The sequence below is a fragment of the Phragmites australis genome, chromosome 13, assembly GCF_958298935.1.
Source record: "Phragmites australis chromosome 13, lpPhrAust1.1, whole genome shotgun sequence".
NCBI lineage: Eukaryota > Viridiplantae > Streptophyta > Magnoliopsida > Poales > Poaceae > Phragmites > Phragmites australis.
The window spans coordinates 475,559-500,562 of record NC_084933.1 but is presented as its reverse complement, the minus strand read 5'-3'; the positions used below and the strand labels follow the sequence as shown (position 1 = coordinate 500,562).

Below are 25,004 nucleotides of genomic sequence, written 5' to 3'. Positions count from 1 at the left end.
TTATGAGCCATCACATGTAAATAATTTTAGTAGTGTACAACAAGAAATTGGACCTCTTGATTCATCGGCAAGTGTTTCACCGTTTATGCTTACACAAAAAGCTATCCCGATGAATGAGATGTATGGCTGCAGTAATGTTGATCATTCGGCGAATTATATTGAATCACCATATGCTACACCATGTGTCACTAGAACGGAGGTTACACCCTATGCTTTTTTAGCACCATATGCAACACATAATACGTATAATTTGGCTCCATACGCCATTGATGATTATGGCCGAATAGATGAGAATTCAGCAAGTATGCATGTACCTCCATACAGCACTGTAGCACATAGTGTATCTCCCACACTATCCCAAATTTCCGGTATTCCATGTAATTCATTGCCGGAAACTTATTTCAGTGTTCCCCAACAAGATATATCATATGTGCAGCCCACAACGTCGTATTCTTGTGATACCCTAAAGCCGTATATTTTTAGCACAGAACAACAAGTTGATTCCATGTTTACTCGGCTCACAACCGAGCAATATATAGGGCCTAAAAGTATCGGGGGGCAACCTGACATGAACAGAATGAAGCATGTAGGATATGTGAAACATTTTTTGCGGTCTAAAGGTAGTAAAGAATTAATTAATTCAATGTGGAAGATTGTGAGTTCCTATAATTAAAATGTGGAGTTAGAGTCGGTTTTAGAAAAAGAAAAGCCAGTTGTAATAGAAAGCAAAGAACAAAACCTGGCTATTGTTGAATTGACGGCTATGCTTGAGATAAAAGAAGTTATGGTGCTACCATCTGAATTTCGTGCTAAAACAATTGATGATCAAGACCGAAATAAAGGTATTTTGGTCAAAGCTGATGTAAATAGTGGCAACAAATCTACGCTTAATGAATTATCTGAAGAAGATAATAGTGCGATTCAAGAGGAATTGCAAGAACATCAGAAGGAGTTGCTCTCGTGCTATCAGAAGACAAAGCATGGTGTCATTAAGATAAAAGAGATTTCATCCATTGATGCCCTGCTGAAAGAGGTACAATCTAAAATTACGTTATCTGCTTCCCAATGTGAGTTGTATTTAAAAAATGTTAGATTTGATACTAGGTTTGCTCGATCTACCGCGAGATGCCACAGACCTAGTGTAATTATATAGAATTTTTAATCATATGTTTAATCACATAATTAAGGTAATTGTTAATGAAGAATGAATGTTTTTATATTGTAGATGGTGGATAGAAGTTGGATGTACCTTGAGACCCAGACTTGTTCGAAGTACCTAAGCGGGGTGAAGTATTTAATGAGTGCTGCTTTGGAGGATATGAAAGATCATGGTAAAATGGCAATGTATTATCCATGTCGCGATTGCAGAAGTGATAAGAAGTTCCTAAAACCAGACAATGTCCATGCGCACTTGGTCATGCGTGGATTTAAACAGAATTATACATGTTGGAATAAACATGGCGATGAAGGTCTTAACGAAGGAGAGGTGGATCGAGGCCTCCATGCCGACAGTGTGGATCAAGAACTTACACCTGGTGATATGGATCATGATCTCACGGATGAGGACATATTAGGTTTCAATGATAATGATCTCGAGGATTTTGTGGAGAATGTGGACTAGATGGTGCGGGATGTTGAGCGGCACAACGAGTATAATAGTGTTGAGTTTGTTAAATTCTAATAATTTATGCGAGATTCCAAGGTGCCCCTTTATCCTAACTGTAAGGAGAAGTACACGTGGCTATTTGGGAATCTAAAACTTCTACAACTGAAGACAATTCATGGTTGGACTAATAAGAGTTTTGAAGCATTACTGGATCTGCTAAGGGACATGCTACCAGAGGGGAACTTGGTGCCCAAGGGCATCTACAATGTGAAGAAGATAATTTGTCCTTTAGGACTGGAAATAGAAAAATATATGCATGTAAGCAAGATTATATCTTGTTTCTTGGAGAGTATGTAGAGCTGGATCAATGCCCCGTTTGTGAAACCCATTGATATAAGTATAGAAATGACAGTGGTGACAAGGATGGAGACAAGAAAAGTAAAGGGCCTCCTAGGAAGGTGGTGTGATATTTTTCTATAATTTCCCGTCTGAAGTATTTATTTGCTAACAGAAATGAGGCACAATTGGTGTGTTGGCATAAGGAGGGTCGTAAGAATGACACAATGATACGGCACCCGACGGTTTCCACTTGGTGGCAAACCATTGGTTCCACATTTGGTTGGTTCTCTACAGAATTGATAAATATTAGGTTACTATGAGCACAGATGACATGAATCCATTTGGTAATATGAGTAACTCACATAGCACCTAGCATATTGTATTATCGATCTACAACCTTCCACCCTAGCTTTGTAACAAACGAAAATACATTATATTTTCAATCTTAATATTAGGACCGAAACAACCTAGCAATGATATCGATGCGTACCTCAGGTCTTTAGTTGATGATTTTAAGAGACTCTTGTAAGAAGGTGTCGAGGTTTGGGATCAGTACAAGTAATAGTACTTTACCTTGCACGCATGTTGTTTGTCACCATCAATGATCTGCCAGCACTTCGTAACTTGTCAGGTCAGAGCAAAAGAAAAGGTGAAGCTTGCCCCCACTTCTTAGATGACACATGCAGTTTGAGGTTGAACAACTCAATGTGGCATCGATGTTTCCTTCCGTGGAAGCACCCATACCGAAAGATAGACAAGCAGTTCAATGGCACAAGGGAGAAAGTGTTACATCCAAGGCATTTCAGCGGTGAAGATGTCCATAATCAGGTTAAAAATACCAATGTTGTCCTTGGAAAGCAAAACAATCCTCCAAGGATGATGAACAAAAAGGAATATGGAACAAGAAATCAAACTATTTGAGCTAGAGTATTGGGAAAATTAAATGTTCGCCGCTCTATTGACAACATACATGTAAAGAAGAATATTGGTGAGAGTCTGGTTGGTACATTGCTCCAAATGAAGGGAAAAGGAAAGGATCATGAGAATGCATGAGCTGACCTTAAAGAAATGGGCTTAAGGAGCTTCATGCCCATGATATGGACAAAGGAAAACACCTACCCCCAGCAGCCATCACTCTCTCCAAGAAGGACAAAAAGAAAATTATGTGAGTTCTTGCACAATGTGAAAGTTCCCTCCGGTTACTCGTCCAACATTGCAAGATTTATTTCGGTGAAAGAGCTAAAAATGAATTTCTCCATAATAAAGTCCCATGATTGCCGTGTGATGATAGCGTCATTGCTTGCGGTAGCTATTAGGAACATCCTCCCAATTAAGTTTCGCAAGGCTATCCCAAGCCTGTGCTTTTTCTTCAATGCAATTGAACAAAAGGTGCTCGATCCAAACTCACTAGTGGAGCTAGAAAAAAGACACTTTGAGACTTTATGTATTCTTGAAGTGTATTTTCCGCCATCCTTTTTCGATATCATGGTACATCTCACTGCTCACCTAGTGAAGGAGATACTGTTGGGAAACGGGTAGGCTACGCTAGCGCAAATCAAAATTTATCTACCGCGTTCAACCAGGAAACCATGCAAGTAGAGGATCATGAATCGTTACCACTCGACGGTAGTGCAGCAGAAGAAAAGTTGGAGTAGACCGATCCAACATCGTGCACGTCAAACTCCTCGAGCAGCTTCTCGATCAGATCCACGACCAGCCCCGCGCAGGTGGTCACGCTCCTCGACCAACTCCGAGCAGGTGATCGTGCCCCTCAACCAACTCTGAGCAGATGGTTGTGCTCCTCGACCAACTCTGAGCAGGTGGTTGTGCTCCTCGACCAAGTAGAGGAAGCAGCGACCACGACGGGGAGGCCTCGATCGCGTCCCCAATCACGAATAGGAAGTAGTCGATCACCTTATCAACCACAGAGCATGTATAGCACTGTGATCTTCACGCCGAGAAGATTAATGCCGCAATAGTAGTAGCATCTCTACGATATCCACACGCACAGGGATGGAACACCGTACGTCGGTATGCTAGCACCGCGCACCCGAATAGGGATTCGCAGGGAGTTCAGGAAGAGGTGGCGGCCACGGTTTTCTGGCGGGATCAACCCTTGTGCCCACAACTCCTCCTCCTCTTATATAGAGTACGCTAATGGACCTTTAATCACAATAAAGCCCATTATGACTCTAAACCCTAATGGACCTTTAATCATATTAAATCCCACTTGCAGATCCAATCCGCATATGTGATCGCCTCTAGGGCATATCACCTACAGATACACTACCTTGGCCCCATGTTTCTGCATCACATGTTTCCATATGAAAGATATATGGGTGTTCTCAAGTCGTACATAAGGAATCGAGCCTTTCCTAAGTGTTGCATCATACAGGGTTACACGACGGAGGAGGCATTAGAGTGGTCTGTTGATTACATTGACCCAAATAACCCAATTGACGTTCCTAAGTCTTGCCATGAGGGGAGGCTCGCAGGTGTAGGGGTTCTGAGGAAGATGGCAATAACTTCTGATCCGAAGGCATACGACCAAGCTCATTTCCTCATGCTGGAACAAATGAGCGAAGTGTGCCCATATGTCGATGAGCACAAGCAGATGCTACTTGAAGAGAATCCAGGGCAGACCAAAGCTTGGGTTCCGAGGCAACATATGCAAATATTCATGACTTGGTTCCAAGATCTCATCAGACAATCAAGTACTCCTACAAGTGCTCTGATAAAAAAACTTATACAAAATTATGACATATCAATGGTATGATATAATCACATACACATTTTACATAGTTACCCAAGATGAGAAGAACATATACCAGAACAGTGGTGTCCATATAGATGCTTATGACAACAAGATGCAGAGGGACACATACTATGGTCAAATAGAGGAGATCTTGGAGCTGAACTACTTGGGATTCAAGGTAGCCCTATTTCGGTGTCGTTGGGTACATGGGGTAAAGGGTGTCACTAATGACAAGTATGGATTCACTAGCGTTGATCTCAAGCATGTTGGATACAAGTTTGAACTCTTCGTACTCGCTAAAGATGTTAGCCAAGTATTTTATGTGGCTGACACAACAAAGAAGAAATGCTATGTGGTTCTCGCTGGAAAAAGACGCATCATCAGAGTTGCAAACGTCGTTGATAAAAATTCTTTTGAGAGCTCTCATGACATGTGGGTTTGTTTTCTATTATTGTTTTCTTAGTCCATGAGGAATCTGAAGTCCAGAAAATAACTGAAATCTATGTACGGTTTATCTAAACAATATTGTGCTTGTTCTAGATAGCAACATATTTATGTGTTGGTGAAACATTAATATAACCGTTGCTAGCTTGCAACACTTATTTGCACCTCTTACCAACACATACATATGCGTTGCAATAGACCCTTGCAACGCCACCTCCTGCAACGGATACTACATGCGTTGGTATAGCCCGTACAACACATAATAGGGCTTCTAGCAACGCATATATCCGTTGTTAAAGGGGCGTTCCCCTTGTAGTGTTGCCAACCCGAGAACCCCTATTCGGAGTAGTCCAGAAGTTCTGACCTCAATCCGAAACTTCTGGTTAAATAGAACTTGCCAACCCGAGAACCACTATTCAGAGTACCACCCGTAAGTTTCGACCTGAATCCGGAACTTTCGGTATTCTGTCAGAATTTCAGAAGTCATTTGGATCAAAAACTTCTTTGTTCTATTGCGTGTCTTCGTACTTTAGCTTATTGTATTGCATCCTCATTCTTTATGCATCTTGTAGCATATCTCATTGCACCTCTTTCATGCTCATCGCATTGCATGCGCTCTTCCTTGGAGAACGAAGGAGCAGAGCGTGACGCAGGCATGATCGGGGGCTATCCGGAGTTTGTTGCTATTAATTTTGAAGTTGAGCACCAAGGCAAGCATCTAAGAATATTTCACCTCATAATTTGGATCTTGTGGAGTCTAAATTGATAAATTATCGCTTTATGTATGTTGTGCATGATAGCGAGTTGATGTCGGGTTATGTGGGTAGAACCTATGTTGTTGCATCACTCCTACCTTGTTTTATTGATGTTTTCTATCCTTATAACCTGGGTATAACATGTCATTCTCTAACTTAAAAGTTATTTGAGATGCTTAGAAATGCATAGGTCCTCGGTAGAAGTTTAGCGGTGGTTTGACCATCATTCGTGGGCTATAAGACTTAATTACTTTCACGATGAAAATGATGTTGCGGTGTATGAATGTGAGGATGAGACAAGATGTGGGTGGTGCTAGGGGTAGGTCGGGGAAGGAACCGGGATGCCATAAATCACTTGCATCATTTAAGCATCGTTCCTTGTTGCAGTTGGCTTTCACACTTTTCCGTACTTACCACGTATCCGGCTATGGGACGGATGAGCTAAATACCTTTGTAGCTATGACCATTTAGCGTGTGAGCCTATGGTGTTATGGGCATAATAGGCTTGTAGAGGTATCTAGTTTGCTCAGGGAGTAGTTCTAGATGACCACTGCACCTATAAGTGCATGTTCAAACGGTTGGGGCTTATTAGGAAAGGTTGTCACAAGTACCCCCTTGTGTGGATTTTAGCGGGTCGCACAAGCCAAATGGTCCTCGTATCATGTGGGTAAAGATGTACACCCTATAGGGTGTAAGATTAATTCGAATTGCCGCGCTTTCGGTCATGAGCATGCTTCTATCCATTTGCATCAATCGTAGAGTTTCGTTGTGGGAAGTGGTTGTGATGGTTGATGTTGGTTATGAGATGGTTTCATGTATCGTTATGTTTATGATGTTGATCCCTGGATAGGAGGACATAGTTGGTTAGGTTGTAGGTGCTCACATACTTGCATCAAAACTGCTTGCATATGAATTCACTTAACCTTATGGTTGATTCCTTGCTAATTCATTCAAATGTATTATCCTTAGAGTCATGTTATTATATGTCTAAAAGCGAAGAAATCACATTTAGAAACAGAAAAACCCAATTAATTGCAGATAAAGTAAAAGAAAAACAGCCGAATCTAGCCAAGTTTCTTTCACCGGGGTCAGGGAACATGATGTTCTCTCAGTGGCACTGGGAAACCCGAAGCACTCAAGTCGAGTGTGAGGTGTATCCGGTTCCTAGGGCTGGAAATACGGCTTTCTCGAAGACCTCAAAATGTACAAGAAGAGGAAGAGGTCAGGTGCAGTGGATGTGAATGTATTGACACAGGACATCACCCGAAAAGTTTATACAAACATCATGCAAACGCTTGCAGCATAGAGAATAGAGATTTCCATCCCAGATAAAGCTAGCCCCGAAACTGAACGAAAGAGTAGTTGCACCTGCAAGGAGGTTGATCAACTAGTACCCATCGTGACTAAGCAGTATACGATTGACGTGCTAGAAGGGTCCATGCCCTGCAGCCTTGTAATCAGGCCTGGAGGGTATTACATCGAGGTTGCAAGGGGCTATGTGCTTCCAGATGTCCATATCTTACATACGGTTCCGATACGTGCTGGCTATACCATGGTTATGGTGGACATGGTACCTAACAATGCCACCAATCACGTGTTGGAGTTCCCCCCCCCCCCCAATGATGAAGTCACAACTCTAGTGAAACTCTTCGTCAAAGGATCTAGTAGAAGAGGGGCGACATCGTGGTCTCCAGTGCATCCCAATCGGGACGAGGTTCAATTGCACCGCTGCTGCGCCCCTCACTTCCTTCTCCTCTTCCAAACAAGCTGACTTTACTGCCTTCTCCTCCGCATCTGACGGCCTCACTTCCAGCTTCAATTTTGTCTCCCCCAAAAAGCCCAAAGAAGAAGGAAAAGGGAGCCACGAAGAAAGGCTCTAATAAGCACCTACCGAAGAGGTCGAAGCCCATTGTACCGACGAAGAAGTCCACGGACATTGGAGTGGCATGGACTGGTGCCAACACAAAATTCCAATATGGGAAGCCCTTGATGACGGTAGATGACCTAATAAGGGCAAGACAATCATGTGTCGACCTGCATAATTACTACATGCAGACTTCTAGAGATACCAAGGCTCAATCCATAGTCGTACAGTACAAATACAGACACTTCTTAACTGAATACAACTACTTCCTTCTGGGTTAAAATGACTTATATGACCTCTTCAACCTTGATACATGGATGTATCGTTATTACAGATCTTCACATTATGAGTCCCTTGAAACTGGACATTCATTAATTAATACCATTAAGTCTTAAATCTAACTATATTCTTATCTGTAGACACTTGATTAAAGAAATAAAGAAGAATAAGGAGCCTATCGGATTTCTTGACCCTGAGGCAATTACAATCTCCATCATCCAACTTCATAGTGACTACGTTGTGGACTATATGGCCAGGGCAATGCAACAATATTCTAAAATGAACTATTGTGAGGAACGGTGGCGTCCTACGAGGGGGATGAATTAAGACACTTAAAAAAACTAATGGCTCCAAAAACTTCACAAGATAAATCTATCTCAATTTATATCTAAATGTGCTCTAGGTTTATCTAGTGTGTCTACTCTACCACTCAAGAGGATTGCAACCTACTCTAGGAAGGTATACTGCAAGTATGTAAATACGAAAATATAAATAAGGTAGAGAGACAAACTTGGCATAAGGGATTTTTATCCCGTGATATCGATGGCACACAAGCCACCCTTAGTCCATGTTGGAGCTCCACAAAAGATATGCTCTCGGTCTCCAAGTCTCTTCCGGTCATGACTCTTGAGGTACCAAGTCACTAAGATAAGGCCTCAAGCATGATGAGCTACCAAGTCACCAAGGCAAGGTCTCACCATTAACCTCTCTTCTGGTCACTTGTACATTGTCTTCACTTCACAGCTTTAGTCACAAAGACAACGGTCTCCGTATCCCCGTACAATCTTTTTGCCGCCTCTCCACACCAAGTCGGAGAGTCAACAAGTTACCGGCGAGCCACCAAGACTCCAAGGCGTTGGCGTACCTCTCGGTATACGGTTGGATCACTCATTGATCCACTCTCTAGGTTGCAGCACCTAGCAACACTTCTCTCTAGGCCTATAAGCACTGATCACTCTTCTCATGCTGTGCTAATTGCCTTGGATGATCACGTTTAGCACTTTGATGCCTTGGATGTCTTCTCAAGTGTATATAGGATTCTCTAGACTCTAGCACCATCAAATGGCCGAGTGGGTGGGTATTTATAGCCTTAAACTCGCTAACTAGTTGTTGCTCCAACGGCTCAATTTTACTTGAACACCGGATGATCTCGTGACAACAGTAGTACAAACACCGGACTATCCAGTGTGTACAACATCAGAAACTAGCCATTAGAACCCACTCATAATCACTTCTAAATACCGAATTGTCTGGTGTATATTTCATCTCCATCACCGAACTATCCAGTGTGTATACTTGAGCCTAACCGAGCCAACTTCTTCACTGTTCAACTGTCCGATGTATTGATTTTTTGATCACCGGACCTTTCGGTGTGTGTAGTTTCATCTTCTTTGAGTTCTGGAAAACACTCTGGTGTGCATTGTCTTTTCATCACTGGACCTTCCAGTGTATTGATCTTTAGTCTTTGACAGTTGTAGAGCTTCTGTTAAATGCTCCAGTGTATACTTATTCTGATCACCAGTCCTTCCGGTGAGTACAATCTCATTTCAGTTCAGTTTTCCATCCTTCTGGAAAATTCTCCAGTGTGTACACTTGTGGTATCACCGGACTATCCGGTATAGTCATTTTTCCTGGGACTTCTTCAATTCAATCAAACTTTGTCTTGGCTCCGGTGACTTCTTTATGTATTACATCTATGAGACCTACTAATCATATATTCTTGATAAACATTTTAGTCCCAATGACTATGTTATCATTAATCACCAAAATCACAATCATAACCTAATAGGATCATTTTCTCTATAACTACTTGTTGGACGCCTACAACACTAATGGTCATTGAGTCTTACTGGTCATTTAACTAAAGTGGAACTTGGTGTGGTACCTTGACTCGTAAAGACCAGTATAACCAATAGGCAAACCTAGAGAGCGTGATTACAGTGTTGTAAAAGGACTCCTCGATGCACAAGTTTTGTCTGGCTTAGTTTACATATTTAACTTTTCTAATATTCAAATGTTCCCTAATCGATCCCTCTTTATGCAGGGCTTTTTACAAGTAGCTTTGAGCTAATCCTGACTACAACGCAAAAGACGGACGTAAACTGGCACACAAGACCGGATTCATGATAAATGCTACTAAACATATTACCAAATGCTCTTTGTTACTGTTTTTTTTTCCTTTTGATCTAACAGTAAATTTTCTTTTATGTTGCGTGGAACATGCTCCTCACGATCCGAGCAAAGGAAATGAAATCCCCCGATGTAAGTTCAAAACAAGTTTATTCGTAACTAATTTCAGTAATTAGTTTAATTCCATGATAACATGACATTGGTTACACGTCAAATTATGCCTGATTTTTTAGCTTATTTTTTCGATGATGTTGTACTCCTGGAGATTCGACAACGGATCGCCGAGTTCATGATATCTGAAGTCATCAATCTACACGGCGAGTTGCACTATATAAACCCTAGGTTGTGAGATCTTATGTAATATGAATTGATTGGAACTTTGTAACCTTTGCAATTCTGTGATGAATTGATTGAAACTTTGTAATCTTTGCGATTCTGTGATAAAGTGAGTTCTTATATAAGTGTGTTTGTCGATATGGATTTAGATACATTGTTGTTGTTTGCAGGGAGAAGATAGCTGCCAATCCTAGCTATGCTCTAAGATGCAGTAAAAAAATAGGACAATCCTGCAGGATAACCTGCACATAAGTGACGGATAACATCATTCCGTGTCACTTTTTATGTTAAGTAATAAGTGACAGATAAAGAGATCATCCATCACTTGTGTCTTAATATAAGTGACGGGTAACCTATTAACCTGTCATTTATATCTTAATATAAGTGATAGTTAATTATTAATCTGGTACTTATGTCTTTTTCCTAAGCATATGAAAGACGTACGTCAGTAACACATCACGGTTATGATCCGTCACCTATGACCTCATTAATAATAGATTTTTATCTGTTATTTATAATTAATTATTAGTGACGTGTTTAAAGTTAGGTGGTAGCTTTTTTTTCATGTAATGTCAGATGACACCGCTGGGAGCAAAAGTACTTGATTGAAGTGGAGATGGCAAGTTGGCATCGAGAGTGTCCTACTCCTACTACCTACCCTGGAGTAAGTCTACGTACCGCATACGCTTAGTTTGGTGACAAACGAGCTGCAGTTGACACTAGACTATACATGCAATTAAAGAACTTGTGAGTGTGTATATATATATATATATATATATATATATATATATATATATATATATATATATATATATACATACACATATATATAATATATAATATATATATATATATATGACATTAATATCATATACTAATGTTTGGTTTAACTTGCCGCCCAGCAGCAAGATCGCATGTACATGACATTAATATCATCTTCGTCAATACTAAGCTAGCTAGAGCAGTTTTGAGTACTACTCCTAGTCCTATAAGAATAAGATACACATGCAGTTGCACATGCAGTTGAGTTCGTTGCATCTGTAGAAAGGGAGAGAGAGCATTATACTGAGCACCGAGGGAATAAGGAAGGAATGATGGCCATGGAAGAGCAGCCCATGCTCCTGTCCGCCAACCCAATGGCCGTCCTGGCGCTTGTCGCGGTCGTCACCCTTGTTGCCTTGAATCTCTTGATCTCCTCACGGCGCCAGGCCCGGCTCCCCCCGAGCCCGACTAGCCTCCCGGTGATCGGGCACCTCCACCTGCTTCGGCCGCCGGTGCACCGCACCTTCCACGAGCTCGCCGCCCGGCTCGGCCCCCTGATGCACATCCGCCTCGGCTCCACGCACTGCGTCGTCGCCAGCACTGCCGACGTCGCCAGCGAGCTCATCCGCAGCCACGAGGCCACCATCTCGGAGCGCCCGCTCACGGCGGTGGCCCGGCAGTTCGCCTACGACTCGGCCGGTTTCGCCTTCGCGCCCTACAACACGCACTGGCGCTTCATGAAGCGCCTCTGCATGTCCGAGCTGCTTGGCCCGCGCACCGTGGAGCTGCTGCGCCCCGTCCGCCGCGCCGGCACGGTGTCGATGCTGCGCGCCGTGCTGGAGTCGTCGGAGCGTGGCGAGGCGGTGGACCTCACACGCGAGCTCATCCGGCTGTCCAACACGTCCATCATCCGGATGGTGGCGAGCACCGCGCCGGGGAGCGTCACCGAGGAGGCGCAGGAGCTGGTGAAGGCGGTGGCGGAGCTGGTGGGCGCCTTCAACGTGGACGACTACATCGCCGTGTGCCGCGGCTGGGACATCCAGGGCCTCGGCAAGAGAGCCGCCGACGTCCACCGGCGCTTCGACGCGCTGCTGGAGGAGATGATCAGGCACAAGGAGGAAGCCAGGGAGGCGTTCCGCCTCAGACGGGACGGCGAAGAGCCTGGCATTGGCAGCAAGCAGGACAAGAAGAAGGAGGCGGTGCACAAGGACCTGCTGGACATCCTGCTGGACAAGGCGGAGGACGAGGCGGCGGAGGTGAAGCTCACCAGGGACAACGTCAAAGCCTTCATCATCGTAAGATCAAGTTTCCATTCTTCGATTGGACGTTTAATTTGTGATTTGATTAAGCCTTCACTACTGCTAACTGTTACTACAGGAAGTAAGTAGTGTAGTAATAATAACGACCATGCATGCGATGCGATTAATATTTGGATGGGTGCAGGATGTGGTGACCGCTGGGTCCGACACGTCGGCGGCCATGGTTGAGTGGATGCTGGCGGAGCTGATGAACCACCCGGAGGCCCTGCGCATGGTGCGGGAGGAGATCGACAGCGTGGTCGGCGGGGGCAGGATCGCCGGCGAGGCCGACCTCCCGAGGCTCCCGTACCTGCAGGCGGCGTACAAGGAGACGCTGCGGCTGCACCCGGCGGCGCCCATCGCGCACCGGCAGTCGACGGGCGAGATGGTCATCCGTGGGTTCACGGTGCCGCCGCAGACGGCGGTGTTCATCAACCTTTGGGCCATCGGCCGCGACCCGGCCTTCTGGGAGGAGCCCCTGGCGTTCAGGCCGGAGCGGTTCATGCCCGGCGGCGCCGCCGGGGGGCTGGAGCCCCGCGGGCAGCACTTTCAGTTCATGCCCTTCGGGAGCGGCCGTCGGGGCTGCCCCGGCATGGGGCTCGCGCTGCAGTCCGTGCCGGCGGTGCTGGCGGCGCTAGTGCAGTGCTTCGACTGGGCTGCTGCGGACGCCGGCGATAGCAACAAGGCAGTGATGATAGACATGAAGGAGTCGGACGGGCTGGTGTGCGCTCGCAAGCAGCCGCTCCTGCTCCGCCCCACCGCTCGCCTCAGCCCCTTCCCGGCCGTCGTCTAGCTCCAACCGTTCATGCCGGTCTCTGTAATAATCCACCAATCCATACCATGCACGCATTGCCAACATTATAGCATGCACCATCAAACCAGGCAGTATCGAGCGTGTTATTTGTCCTTGTCATTCCTGTGTCAAATTGCCATGAAGGATTGCTACCTTGTTAATTGGTACAATATTGTGACTCATATTGTTCCTCGGGTTAGATAGCCAGTCACTGGACAAAATTATCAAGGAATCAAATCCCCACCTAACTCGCTCCTCTTGCCAAGCAAGCGTTGATTCACCAAGAAGAAGAAAAAAAGAAACATGGATGGCGACTTGCCGTAAAGCAATGCTCAAGTGAACAAGAGCAGCGATTGATTACAGCAATTCTCTTCAGCAGCTGATTCTACGCGGCATTAATTGCAGCTGACAAACAGTGCATGTTTTCATCGCATCCATTATCAAACAACACACACAAACTACATTACCTACGCAGTACAAGTCCAGCAAAAGATGGTACATACAACATTCAGATCCCACCATTTGATTCTACTTGATTTTCACCCCATCGTACACAGACAGGAAGAAGGAGCTCTGGTTCTTCTGAAGAAACCTGACAGGAAATCCATCAAATGCTTTAGTAAACCAGTTTGGCAAAAATTAAGCATAACTTCTTTAAATGAATGTCCTACTGAAACTCCTACTCAAGCAAGATGTAGCATACTTGAGGATGTCCAGCAACTTCTGCTGTAGTTTGTTGAGTGCATCTTCTTCCATATTGACAAAAGCAAGTAACTCTGGCAATTTCACTGCAAAGTGGTGGAGTGGAAGTCAACACTTTCAAATATTTTGGTGACAATGTCATTGACATACCCAGCATGCTCGGGTGGCACAATAAACATATTAACATAACCAAGCTATCTATTATACTAGGCATAAGATAGGAATATGATGCGTTCTTAGATTGTCTTCTTGAATTGAAGCCTTACACAGGATATTTACCCAATAAACATGGAACATTCATTGTAAACAAGTATTAAAGCACATCAACCACCCCATCATTCATCCACAGAGGATGTGATTTATGCACAGCTGCACACCCACCCACACATCATCATGCAAACCTATGAACAGTCACACAACCTCCAGTTCAAACGCCTAAAGAATACAGGAGACTCAAAAAATTCAAAAAGCGTAAGTGGTCTACTACCATGCAAAATTTCCAAGTATTTAATTTAAGCAGTAGTGAGAAACAACGTAATTATTTTTACAGAACATCTAACTTTTTTCAACCTTTTATTTGTTTTCTACTTACTGTACAGAAACATTTAATCTTGTCTCTTCAGGTGCAGATCAAATTTTAGAATGGAAATTTGGAGGATGGCAAACCACCTATGCCTCTTTCCCTCCAAACCTCTTTTCGGTGTCCTGTAAAATAGTTTCCATACTTAAGTCTCTACTGCATCAATATAAGGAGGCCCAATGTTACCATTTGAAATTAATGAAGAAAAATATCAAAGAAGTTACAAACCAATTCTACGTCTATCTCCCCCTACTAAGTCCATTCACCTTCAGCCATCACCATCACCAAACGGCCCTCCTCAGCAAGGTGTTCACCTTGCAATGATCTAAGGACAATTACATCTATGTACCGTGAAGATATTGGATAAGATGATGCCTTGGCCTTCAGTGCAAATTTCAAAGCCATTAAGAAGGTGTGCAAGAGCTGCAAAGTAAACAATAACAAGGAAAACCAGTTGCCAACAGTACCAATGGGCAAGAGATACAATAGGTGTGGGAACAGAAAAAGACTGCAGTGCCAGCGGCCATAACACAATCAATAGGAATTTTTTAATCTGCCACTAAGCCAGAAAAATTCTCACTATCCCTATTTGATTTTGATTTAGCCACTGGAGTTTCCCAAAGAACTGTGGGCTCACACACTAGCAGAGGGCCAAAATGAGATGAATAAACATCTTACTCGCAAAAACAAACAACTCAACAATATAACAATAAACATAATTGTTATATGAGCTCTTCAAAAGCATATCAAACTGAAACGGAAAGAAAGGATCAAAGGATAAACCAAACACATACGAGATCTCATGTAATGGACAGTTGGGCATACCAAAAAGCCGCAGTAGATGTTCAGCTCCATATACAGTTGAGGGTGAGACGTCACCTTTAACTTCTTCAGCATACTGTTCTCGCTCTTTCTTATATAAAAGCATTGTAGGCAATGCTTTATCAAAGTAGCAGCGTAATCCTTTCAAAATCTCAGCATAGGAATCATTTATCCTTCAACACAAAAGATAGAAAAGCTATAATTGTAGAGGGGGGGAAATGCTTGATGCCGACAACCAACCAGAGTAAAATAAAACTAGAAAAATGACAAGTTGACTTTGGACCAGGATAAAAATGAAATTATAGAAACTGTTGCACAATAACGGAATTTGCATAATCGTAGTTATCGATATGAATAATCAAAACTGTTATTCATCAGCTTAAGTAGTCAGCCAATTCACGGCATTGGTGTAATTGAGAGGATTTGATCCACCAGCCAAGAAATGCTTCCTGTATGTTAAACTGGTAACAGACTAAGTGAATGCCATAAAATACTTCTAGACATTATATTTGTTTCAGTTGCATGGTAACAACAATCAACGGCGCAAAGGACTTCCAACTGAACTAAAAACCTATCGCTAAAACTAACCACAAAATCTGTCCAAATAGGAAAGTAATTTGCAGTGTTAGAAGCCAAAGTTTACTGTCAACATCCTGATGGGAATAGGTGAATCTGCATTCTAAAATGGTAACACAAAAGGGGGCTCACAGTTTGGGTAAAGAAATTGCACAAGACCACGAGTGACAAGAAGCAAAAGTATGCATAACAAATCAAAATTCATGTCAGCACATAATACTCACTTGTTATCCTTCTTTGTTCGGTGCTCCAAATACTTCTTTAGAATATCATCAACGGTAGGTGATCGAGGTAGTTTTACAAGCTGCAGGCCAAGGGAAGTTCAGGTAGTTTGGGTGAATAGCAATGGCAAAGCAAGTATGGTTATATATTTCAAGGAAGGAAAACTTTCATCTGGTGTTCAAAACAATTTATCACTAAGAAGGTTTACTTGGATCTTCCAGCAAATATTCAAATTTCTCCTACCTATCTATGGGTCAGAAAAAATAAATGCAAGCTCGAATACTACAGTGTTCTTTTGGATCCTACTGCATGGAAAAAACAGCTCTTTAGGTCTGATGTTTCGGGGGGGGGGGGGGGGGAAATCAATGTGGATGGTGTTCATTGTGTTCTTTGCAATGCACAGGTAATGGAGGACTGGAGGCATTTATTATTTGACTGCTAGGTCAGGAAGTGTTCTGTAATATTCAAGTGGTTGCCGCAAGAAATGACAAATTGCTGGAGTTTCATTCAAAGTAATTAATAAACATCGTTGGATGCTACGGATATGTTATTACTTGCTAAGACTCAAGTTAGAGTTACAAAGACTTCTTTCAATGAGTTTCCCAATATATATTTTTGGAAACATTAGAGGGTGCATTAAGAGACATTAATGAAACGCAACACAGAGAAAGAACTAATTACCTTACCCAGCTGTGTGACAAACTCCCAATCATCCACAAGTTGCTTCTTCAGTGTCAAAGGAAACTGTGACACTAGGAGACTCTCTGATGATCTTCTTTCCTTTTCCTGAATCATCAGATATAGTAATTAATATGTTACAATAATGTTACAAGACTAGTAAGGTGGTATGTAACAATCTGTCAGCTTGTCAGAGAAGATAGCTTAAACGTCGAATTTATCAGTTGCTTGCATTATGTAAAATGATAGCTCCCGTTTGTCATGAACAAGTATGCAATGTTTTCAGCGCTCTTCATTTTTACGCATTCAGCTGGCAGTAATTTTTCTTTTTGAACATCATACTCAGGAAGTCTGAAAATTGGATTTCGGGGTTTGATTCTGCCTAAAAAGCACATCTTCAAGGGTTGCCCGATAATTAATAAGATATGGAATTTGTGATAAAATGATAGAATCATCCTCATAAAAAGAAAATTAAGATCTTTAAAAGGACACAATTGTTCACCGGGCGAGAAGGATCCAGCGAGCAGCAACATGGCGGAGCCAGATCCGACGGCGGATCGGCGGGTTGGTGCAGCCGCCTCAACAGGTGGTGGGGTCGCCTCGATCTGAAGGGGCCATGGCCAGAGGCTGTGGCATGGGATCTTGGGTGGGCCGGCGCGGAAGAGGTAGGATAGGCAGCGTAGCACGCGGACGACAACCAAGCGGATGAAGAAACAAGCGAGTAGAGAAATGCATCGGGCAGACTGGCGGCGGCTCGAGGGCGTGGCGTGGAGCCAAATCAGACAAAGAAAGAGAGAGCCGACCGGTCTCAAGGTAGATTAGATCAGAAGACATTGATCTAAAAAAATTCTAGAGTTTTTGAGCGAGTTGTAGCGTCCTGAGGAGAAAACCTGGTTGTGATACCATGTTAGGAATAGCAACTTGTATTCAATAGTAGTCTCTGGGGCCAATATATAGAGTATACGAGGAGTACAGGATAAGAACTCTAGTAACATAACCTATACGTAATGGATAATAACTCTATATTCCTAACAACAATCAGAAAGGAAAAAAAGGCAAGTTTTAACCAAGGAAAAAAAAACCATCCAATGCACATAACTTCCTGACCATGTTGAGCTGGTCACCTAACCATGTTGAGCTGGTCAATACGAATTATGGGCCCTCCATGGTCTCAAGAAAAAGAACTAGAGCATGGAAGACATGCAACATTCCATTTGGCAAATTGTGACAAATGACAACGCAACAAATGTTGTCGAATGGCACCAAACAATATATACATATTAGCAACTAACAAGAGCCTGAAAGGACAAAATGACACTAGTTTAACAATACTATCTGAAAAGGCATAGTGTAGCATCATATTGGATCAAGAAAATGAACAGAATATGGAGCTCATGGTAGCACATCATAACACAAAGGGTTAGGAATTATAGTCACCTCAGTCCCGGGCTGACTCTTACGTTTCTTCCCCTTGACTGAAATTTAAAGATGATAAATATAAATTAGACAAATATAATACATATCATACAACTGGCAAAGATGAAAAAGACAAATGTGTCAAATGCCAACAGAAGGTAACACGCGATAAAGACAATATTGAAAAATAAAGACAGTACTCACCGAGACTCTTAGTGTCATCTTTATCAGCTTTTGCATCTGCTGAACAATGACCATAGTCAAGTAAACAGCTCAAGAACAAAATATGATAAATGTGTACATATGAACAAACATGAACATGAAGCTTCTAGTCCGATACGAATCAGTAATGATCAAAATGTCCAATTATAGATACATCATCACAATGTATTGCATTCTTGTTTCAACTCTAAATTAGGCACCAACATGACATGAATTCTTCATAGCAACATGGCACCCCCAAAGACACAGCAAGTACTTAAAGATAATAACTTGGCAGAACTATTACCACAGCAAGAACTCTAACTGGAGAGCAATCTAGACTTATCCATTTACTAGATAAAGATTTGTTTTATTAGATAATGTAAGCATTCCTTCAACATACAGATAATGTATCACGGACAGGAGTAAAATATCAACCCAGTCATAAAGCACATTCCACATATTCTTAAAGAAACAACATGACGAGGGGAGGTAAGCTAACCATTGGAGCCTTTCGGCTTATGCTGCATTGACCGTCCAGACTTGATTGTTTTATCAACTACCTGGTTCTTTTCAAGCTCTTGTTGTTTGCGGACATTTTCCTCCGTCAATTTCAGTAACCGGTCATTCGCAACCCATTCATCCCAGCTATATAAACAGTGGAAGTTGAATATGTTGAGAAGAATGTGTACTTGATGGATTAGAACATCAGGGAAGAACAGCTAATTAAGTGCACTGATACCAAAAAGAGCATGATGCAAAAACAAGCATTTAACAGGAACACATGAATAAATGTATATATGGAAACGCTACCAAAATATTGCTGTTCAAAAGGCAATACAATGGTTCACTTAAACAGCAGTCAGCACTTAAACTTGAACCCCCGAGCGCAATTGACTTATTTACAAAGTCAATTCTTGAAGCCATTCAAACAATGTATCAATTCATCAACACAATCTTGAGCCCAAGCAACAGTTGGCTTTACCATGACTTGGCTTAATCAGAGACCTGAATGAATAAAATGTATAAGCTCCTACATTTTATACACAACTGTGAAATGGTTTGGCCATATTATTTCACAATCTAACGAAAGACACAGCCCACAGCCACCCAACTGGCCAACTCACGAAACTGAATCATGCAAAGAGCATGGAATGAATTCTCTAGCTAAGATAATAACAATATCGTCTAAGCATGTAAAAGCAGCCTTCATCCCCAAAATCCCCCAGGTACTGGAAATAGGATGCATAGAAATCAATGAGCCAAAAAAAGAAACAAATAATCCAGCAATGGAACTGTTATTTATCATGGAACAATGGAAGATAAACCCAGGCCTTGGCTTTGTAAGTAAGAAAGCAAAGCATGACTGTGATATGTTGCTTGACATGTAGAATACTTAAATATGAGTGTCGTGTCTATGAAGAAAATTTCTATGCCACAAAGTGAAATTAAGGATACTCCCTCCGGTCATTAAAAATTTAAAACATGATGTTTTGGACAAGGTTCAGTCAAACTTTTAAAACTTTGACTACCAATAGCTTTTAAAATATTTAGTTTGGAAACAAGAAAGCCATATGTGTAGATTTTTCTTGAAGAATACTTTCATAATGGATTTTATCAACACATTCTAATAGAAAGTAGTGGTTAAAACTAAGCGTTGGAGACCGTGTCTTGTCCAAATGTCAAGTATATTTTTACTAGAGGGAGTATAAAAAATAGACCCAGCAAATATGACCACAATTCAAGGCTGGAATTAAACATTAGTCTAATGACAATCAACTCATGCAGAGCTTACAGGTAAAATGCATAACATAGCGCACATGATGCAGTGGCACAAAATTGTAATAAGGGATTACAAATGGCTCGGCACAATTTAGCTCATACAATGCAAAGTCACAAAATGTAGACCAAATTAAATCCTGACTTGTAAGGCCTTTTACATTACGCAATGTTACTCAATAGCAGACTAACGGAACTATAAAGCATATTATTTGAGGCAAATATTATTTGGTTAAAAGAAAAGGCATCCGGCATACAGCCAAATCTCTCAGGCAAACTAGTTCAGCGCTTGCCCCCATTTAGAAAATGGAAACAAAACAATCTGATGAACCGGAAACAGGCACAGCAACAATACATATGGATTGACATTGCTAATTTTAGAACAATAAATATGCAGAAAACTGAGCCTTTCATGATAGAGGGGCTAACTAAGTATATGTAGTGACAATGCCAATTGCTTGATCAAGTAGGATGTGGAACACAACATATTGCTACAGCAGAACTAGATATCTGAGAAACATCACTACAAGAATATGCATGAATAGGGGGGAGGGGGGCTCCAGGAGTATGGAGCGCGTACTTCTTATTCCAACCCTACAAAAGAAGAAATGAAGAATTAGAGGACAGTAGAAAACAAAACAGATATTATGAAGAAAGCATGAGTAAACGATGCCTTTTAAAGTATTTACGAAATCGCTCGCACGACTTGAATTACCAGATAATGGACGAAGTAGCGCCAATCATCATCTAGATTTTCGATTCTTTGAACCTTGACAAATTGAAAGGGACAGAAAATTCTCCGTTAGCAGCGGATTTAACATGCATAGAAGGAAGAGCAGGAAGATCCCGACATGGGGATTTAATGTCTTGTGAGTGATAAAGCCTAAACCCTAACAACTAGTTGAATGTATGCAACGCTTAGGAGAAAATGGCTCCAGGCTGGTATCGTTACTAGTGTATCTGATTAAATCAAAGGGACCCCGAGAATGGAATGGACCGACGGGGCCCCGATTGAAACAAACCCTAAGAGACACAGCACAGCACCGCACCATGTTTACCTTGGCCTCGTAGAGGAGGGGCCCGTGGTAGGCGAGGACCCTGTCGCCCTCCTTGAAGGACGGCGAGTCCCCTTTGCCCTTGTCCTTGTCCTTGTCGCCGCCGCTCGTGGTGGTGGTGGTGGTGTTGGACGAGCTCCCCATGGATTCGATTGGATTCGCGAGTGGAGGGAGACGACGAAATGAAACGAGCGATGGTAATAACGGAACGGAACGGGACGGGATGGGACGGTTATTCTCAAACGAAATCCAACCCAATGGGCCTTTCTTTTGCTTTCCGGGCCTCAAATGAAATACAAGTGCTTGCCAGCCCGCCTGCCTCACAAAGTATAGTAATAATAACTTGTTTAATACATGTTTGGCCGGTTTAACTTTGGTTTACCTAAATGCATACGTTGTCACACCTCGAGTTTTTTTTATTTTTATATTTTTTTATTAAAATTTAAATAAATAGATTCCCGACGAAGATATTTGCAAAACTAGACGCCTGCAGCCCTCTGAGAGGGCGGTTACGGGTCCTAACCGCCCCCTCAGAGGGCGGGTGGGGCCTTCCCGCCCGGCCCAGAGGCTTACCGCCCACTAAGGGGGCGGGTAGAGCTCCTTACCACCCTCTCAGGGGGCGGTAAGGGCTCCTCCTCGCCCGCCCCGCCACGCCGCACTGCCCGCCCGCGCCCTGCTGCTATAAGAAGGCTAAAAATTGGGCAAAAAACCATAAAAATCCGAAAAAAGGAAAAGTTGAGAAGAGAGAGGAGAAGAGAAGAGAGGAAGAGAGGTCGGCGAAGCCCTGCTGCATTTGGGCCGCGGATTTAAAGAAAAATTTCAGGTAAATCTTTTTTTTCCTTTTTATTGTTGTTAATTAGTGCAGTAGTAGTATATGACATGGATTTTAGACATTTATGATCTAGGGTTTAGAAAATTATCAAATTTAGTTAAAAAATGGTACGATAGCAGTTCAATATAGAATATTATTTTTAGTATATTATTTTCAGTATGTTATCTGTAGTATATTATTTTTAGTATGTTATTTGTACCTGCGGACGTAGGAGGCAACAGTAGATGATAATTTGCGAACCTAGGGTAGCATTTAAAAACTATTTTATCCGATAATCAGAAATATAGTTTGTTGTCTTAACATGGGTTATGTTTGCGGGTGTTTCTAGGGATGGCAGATAAATTAATTTTTCAGATATATTATGGTGAGGGTGAAATTAGGTACGGTCCCAACAGTGTAGATCTATCTGGATTTCGTCATGTCATGAAGGGGCTTAGTAAAGCTAATGAGAGGACTATTGTGGGTGTGTGCAAATGGCTCATGCGGTTTTTCCAACTGGATCCGCAGCAATATGAGCTGAAGTTGAAAGCTGTCCTGAGCCGTGCTAGTCATGGATACTTTGGTGAGCTTGTTCCCATCGAAGCCACATCAACTTGGAGGCAGTATGTAGTATATGCTGTGAACGTGGCCTACCGCTTGTTTTGTTAGCTGAGGCGTACCTGAAAGATCAAAATGAGGTGAACTCTGCAGAAGCAGTAGTAGGACCAAGTGAGGCAGTGGAAGGTGAGTCAGAGGCGGCTAATGTAGGGTCCAGGGAGGAGGTTGGTGATGTTCCAGAGCTGCAGCCGATGGGTGTAGCTGATGAAGGGGAGCACATCCCTAGCATCATTGAAGATATGGATTTGGAGGATGAAGAGTTGGAGGAAGGCCTTATCGATGGGGATTCTTCTGATGAGGAGGGTAATGCTTCAGTTCCTGCAGAGTGGCGGGATCAAGAATTTTCGAAGTTGGTGGTTAGCCAGGCTGACCAGACACCATGGCAGTACCATGAGAATGAGGTGTCACAGGGTGCTATGTACCCTACAAAAGAGGCAGTTATTGATGTAGTGAAATTCTGGTCGTTGTCTCTTCGTAGACAATTCAAGGTTGTTAAATCAAGTAAAAGAGAGTATGATGTGAAGTGCTTGGTGCCTCAGTGCCCTTGACGGGTGCACGCATTCAGAGGGAAATGGGCAGACTACTGGCAATGCTCAATAGTTAAGGAACATAATTGTCACATTGAGAAAATAGAGTTCGCCCACCGGAACCTGTCTTCTGTTTTCATTGCAAATGTTATATACGGAGAGATTGTGGACAACCTAAGGTATGAGCCACGATCAATAATCCGTGCTATTGAGCAAAGGTTCCAGTACACAATAAACTATGCGAAGGCATGGAGGGCGAAACAAAAGGCTATTGAGATGAGGTTCGGTACATATGAAGATTCGTATCACAATCTACCTCGTCAATTAGCCATAATTTGTGCAAGAAATCCAGGCAGCTACTATGATATCAAGCATTACCCCTCTACTGATGTGGAGTATAGCGGAAAAAGAGTGTTGCAGCGTGCTTTCTTTGCATTCGCTGTAACTATCAAAGCATTTAGATATTGCCGACCCATCATATGCCTAGATGGAACATTCCTGACTGGGAAGTACAAAGGGCAGATTTTGTCTGCAATAGGGGTCGACGGTAACAACCAAGTCCTGCCACTAGGGTTTGCGTTCGAGGAGAGTGAGAACGGGGACAGCTGATATTGGTTCCTAGAGCGGGTTAAGCATGCAATTATTCTTGATCGACCAGATGTGTGTCTCATTCATGATAGACATGCAGGATTGTTGCAGGCTTTGCTGGATATGCAACATGGTAGCGTGCGACGGGGTGTCCCAGTATAGTGGCCAGATCTCAAAAGCAGGTGGTGCATGCGCCATATGGGTGCGAACTTCTACAGACAGTTTAAAAATAAAGAGTTAATGAAGCTTTTCAAGAAGTTGTGCTGTCAGAACCAGCAACGTAAGTTCAATGCATTATGGGCAAGACTTGATGAACTGACTCTTAAACAAACCGCGGAGGCTGCACCTAACGGTGAGGAACCAATAGCTCTCGGTCCTCTCCCAACCGATACTCCGCAGATTGTAAAGAGATCGGGCTCATCTATTAGGAGCTTTTCACAGTGGATACGCAATGAGCCGAATGAAAAATGGGCTCTGCTGTACGACAGTGGTGGTGCCAGGTATGGAGTAATGACCACAAACCTTGCAGAGGTTTATAACTGGGTCATGCGAGGAATGAGGTCCCTACCACTAGTGGAAATTGTAGAAGGCATTTTGCATGGGACCTGCAAGTACTTCATTGATCGGTATGCAGCTGCTAAGGTTGTAATAGAGGAAAATCATATGCTTTACGGGCGGATGCTATGTGAGTATATGGAGAAGGCAAATAGGAAGGCCCACATGCATCGCGCAAATCAAGAGGGCACTGCAGAGCACAGGTTCTGTGTCCTGTGTCGGGATAAGGGTCGGAGGGGGGTAGATGTGAGCGGCATGTTCAAGAGTGTGTGCTAAGGAGTGGGACATGCATATGTAGTTGTCAGAAGCCACAATTACTCCACAAACCTTGTACACACGTCATAGCTGCGTGCGCGGAGCACCATATGCTTCCCAGGCAATATGTGTCACAATATTTCATGAAAGATCAAATACTGAACACTTGGAATCAGGAGCTGTATAGTTACGGCATTGTTGACACTTTTACAAGTAACCCAGGGCCTGCAAGAATATATGTGCCTGATTTGGGAAAGA

The 25,004-nt window shown here is 42.8% G+C and overlaps 2 protein-coding genes across 4 annotated transcripts; one reads left to right on the top strand and one right to left on the bottom strand.

Annotated features, from left to right (window-relative positions):
- The first annotated feature begins 11,380 nt into the window (after positions 1 to 11,380).
- LOC133887963 (cytochrome P450 93G1-like) lies at positions 11,381 to 13,543 on the top strand. The gene is made up of 2 exons (XM_062328010.1): positions 11,381 to 12,565; positions 12,714 to 13,543. Exons 1-2 carry the CDS (start codon positions 11,600 to 11,602, stop codon positions 13,359 to 13,361), a joined length of 1,614 nt encoding a protein of 537 aa, XP_062183994.1. The 5' UTR covers positions 11,381 to 11,599; the 3' UTR covers positions 13,362 to 13,543.
- Positions 13,544 to 13,682: 139 nt separating this feature from the next.
- Positions 13,683 to 21,611, bottom strand: LOC133887964 (protein MRG1). 3 transcript variants are annotated; one of them, XM_062328011.1, is made up of 11 exons: positions 21,396 to 21,611; positions 21,053 to 21,106; positions 20,918 to 20,931; positions 19,061 to 19,206; positions 18,562 to 18,600; positions 18,379 to 18,416; positions 16,945 to 17,049; positions 16,266 to 16,345; positions 15,469 to 15,638; positions 14,045 to 14,149; positions 13,683 to 13,953 (listed from the first exon to the last, which is right to left on the bottom strand). In XM_062328011.1, the coding sequence occupies exons 1-11, from the start codon at positions 21,534 to 21,536 to the stop codon at positions 13,901 to 13,903; spliced, it is 945 nt and encodes a 314-aa protein (XP_062183995.1). In that variant the 5' UTR covers positions 21,537 to 21,611; the 3' UTR covers positions 13,683 to 13,900. The 3 variants fall into 3 exon arrangements, with proteins under 3 accessions (XP_062183995.1, XP_062183997.1, XP_062183996.1); XM_062328013.1 differs by having other exon boundaries at positions 14,065 to 14,149; positions 21,396 to 21,610; XM_062328012.1 differs by having other exon boundaries at positions 18,562 to 18,597; positions 21,396 to 21,610.
- Positions 21,612 to 25,004: the final 3,393 nt, after the last annotated feature.

What these genes read in the sequence shown, in the direction of transcription:
- LOC133887963 (XM_062328010.1), top strand. Translation starts at nt 11,600, where the DNA reads ATGATGGCCATGGAAGAGCAGCCCATGCTCCTGTCCGCCAACCCAATG. An exon ending in ACGTCAAAGCCTTCATCATC is followed by an intron (nt 12,566 to 12,713) that starts GTAAGATCAAGT and finishes GGATGGGTGCAG; the next exon opens with GATGTGGTGACCGCTGGGTC.
- LOC133887964 (XM_062328011.1), bottom strand. Translation starts at nt 21,536, where the DNA reads ATGGGGAGCTCGTCCAACACCACCACCACCACCACGAGCGGCGGCGAC. An exon ending in TTGTCACACAGCTGGGTAAG is followed by an intron (nt 16,346 to 16,944) that starts GTAATTAGTTCT and finishes CTTGGCCTGCAG; the next exon opens with CTTGTAAAACTACCTCGATC. An exon ending in CGAACAAAGAAGGATAACAA is followed by an intron (nt 15,639 to 16,265) that starts GTGAGTATTATG and finishes TTTGTGTTGAAG; the next exon opens with GATAAATGATTCCTATGCTG.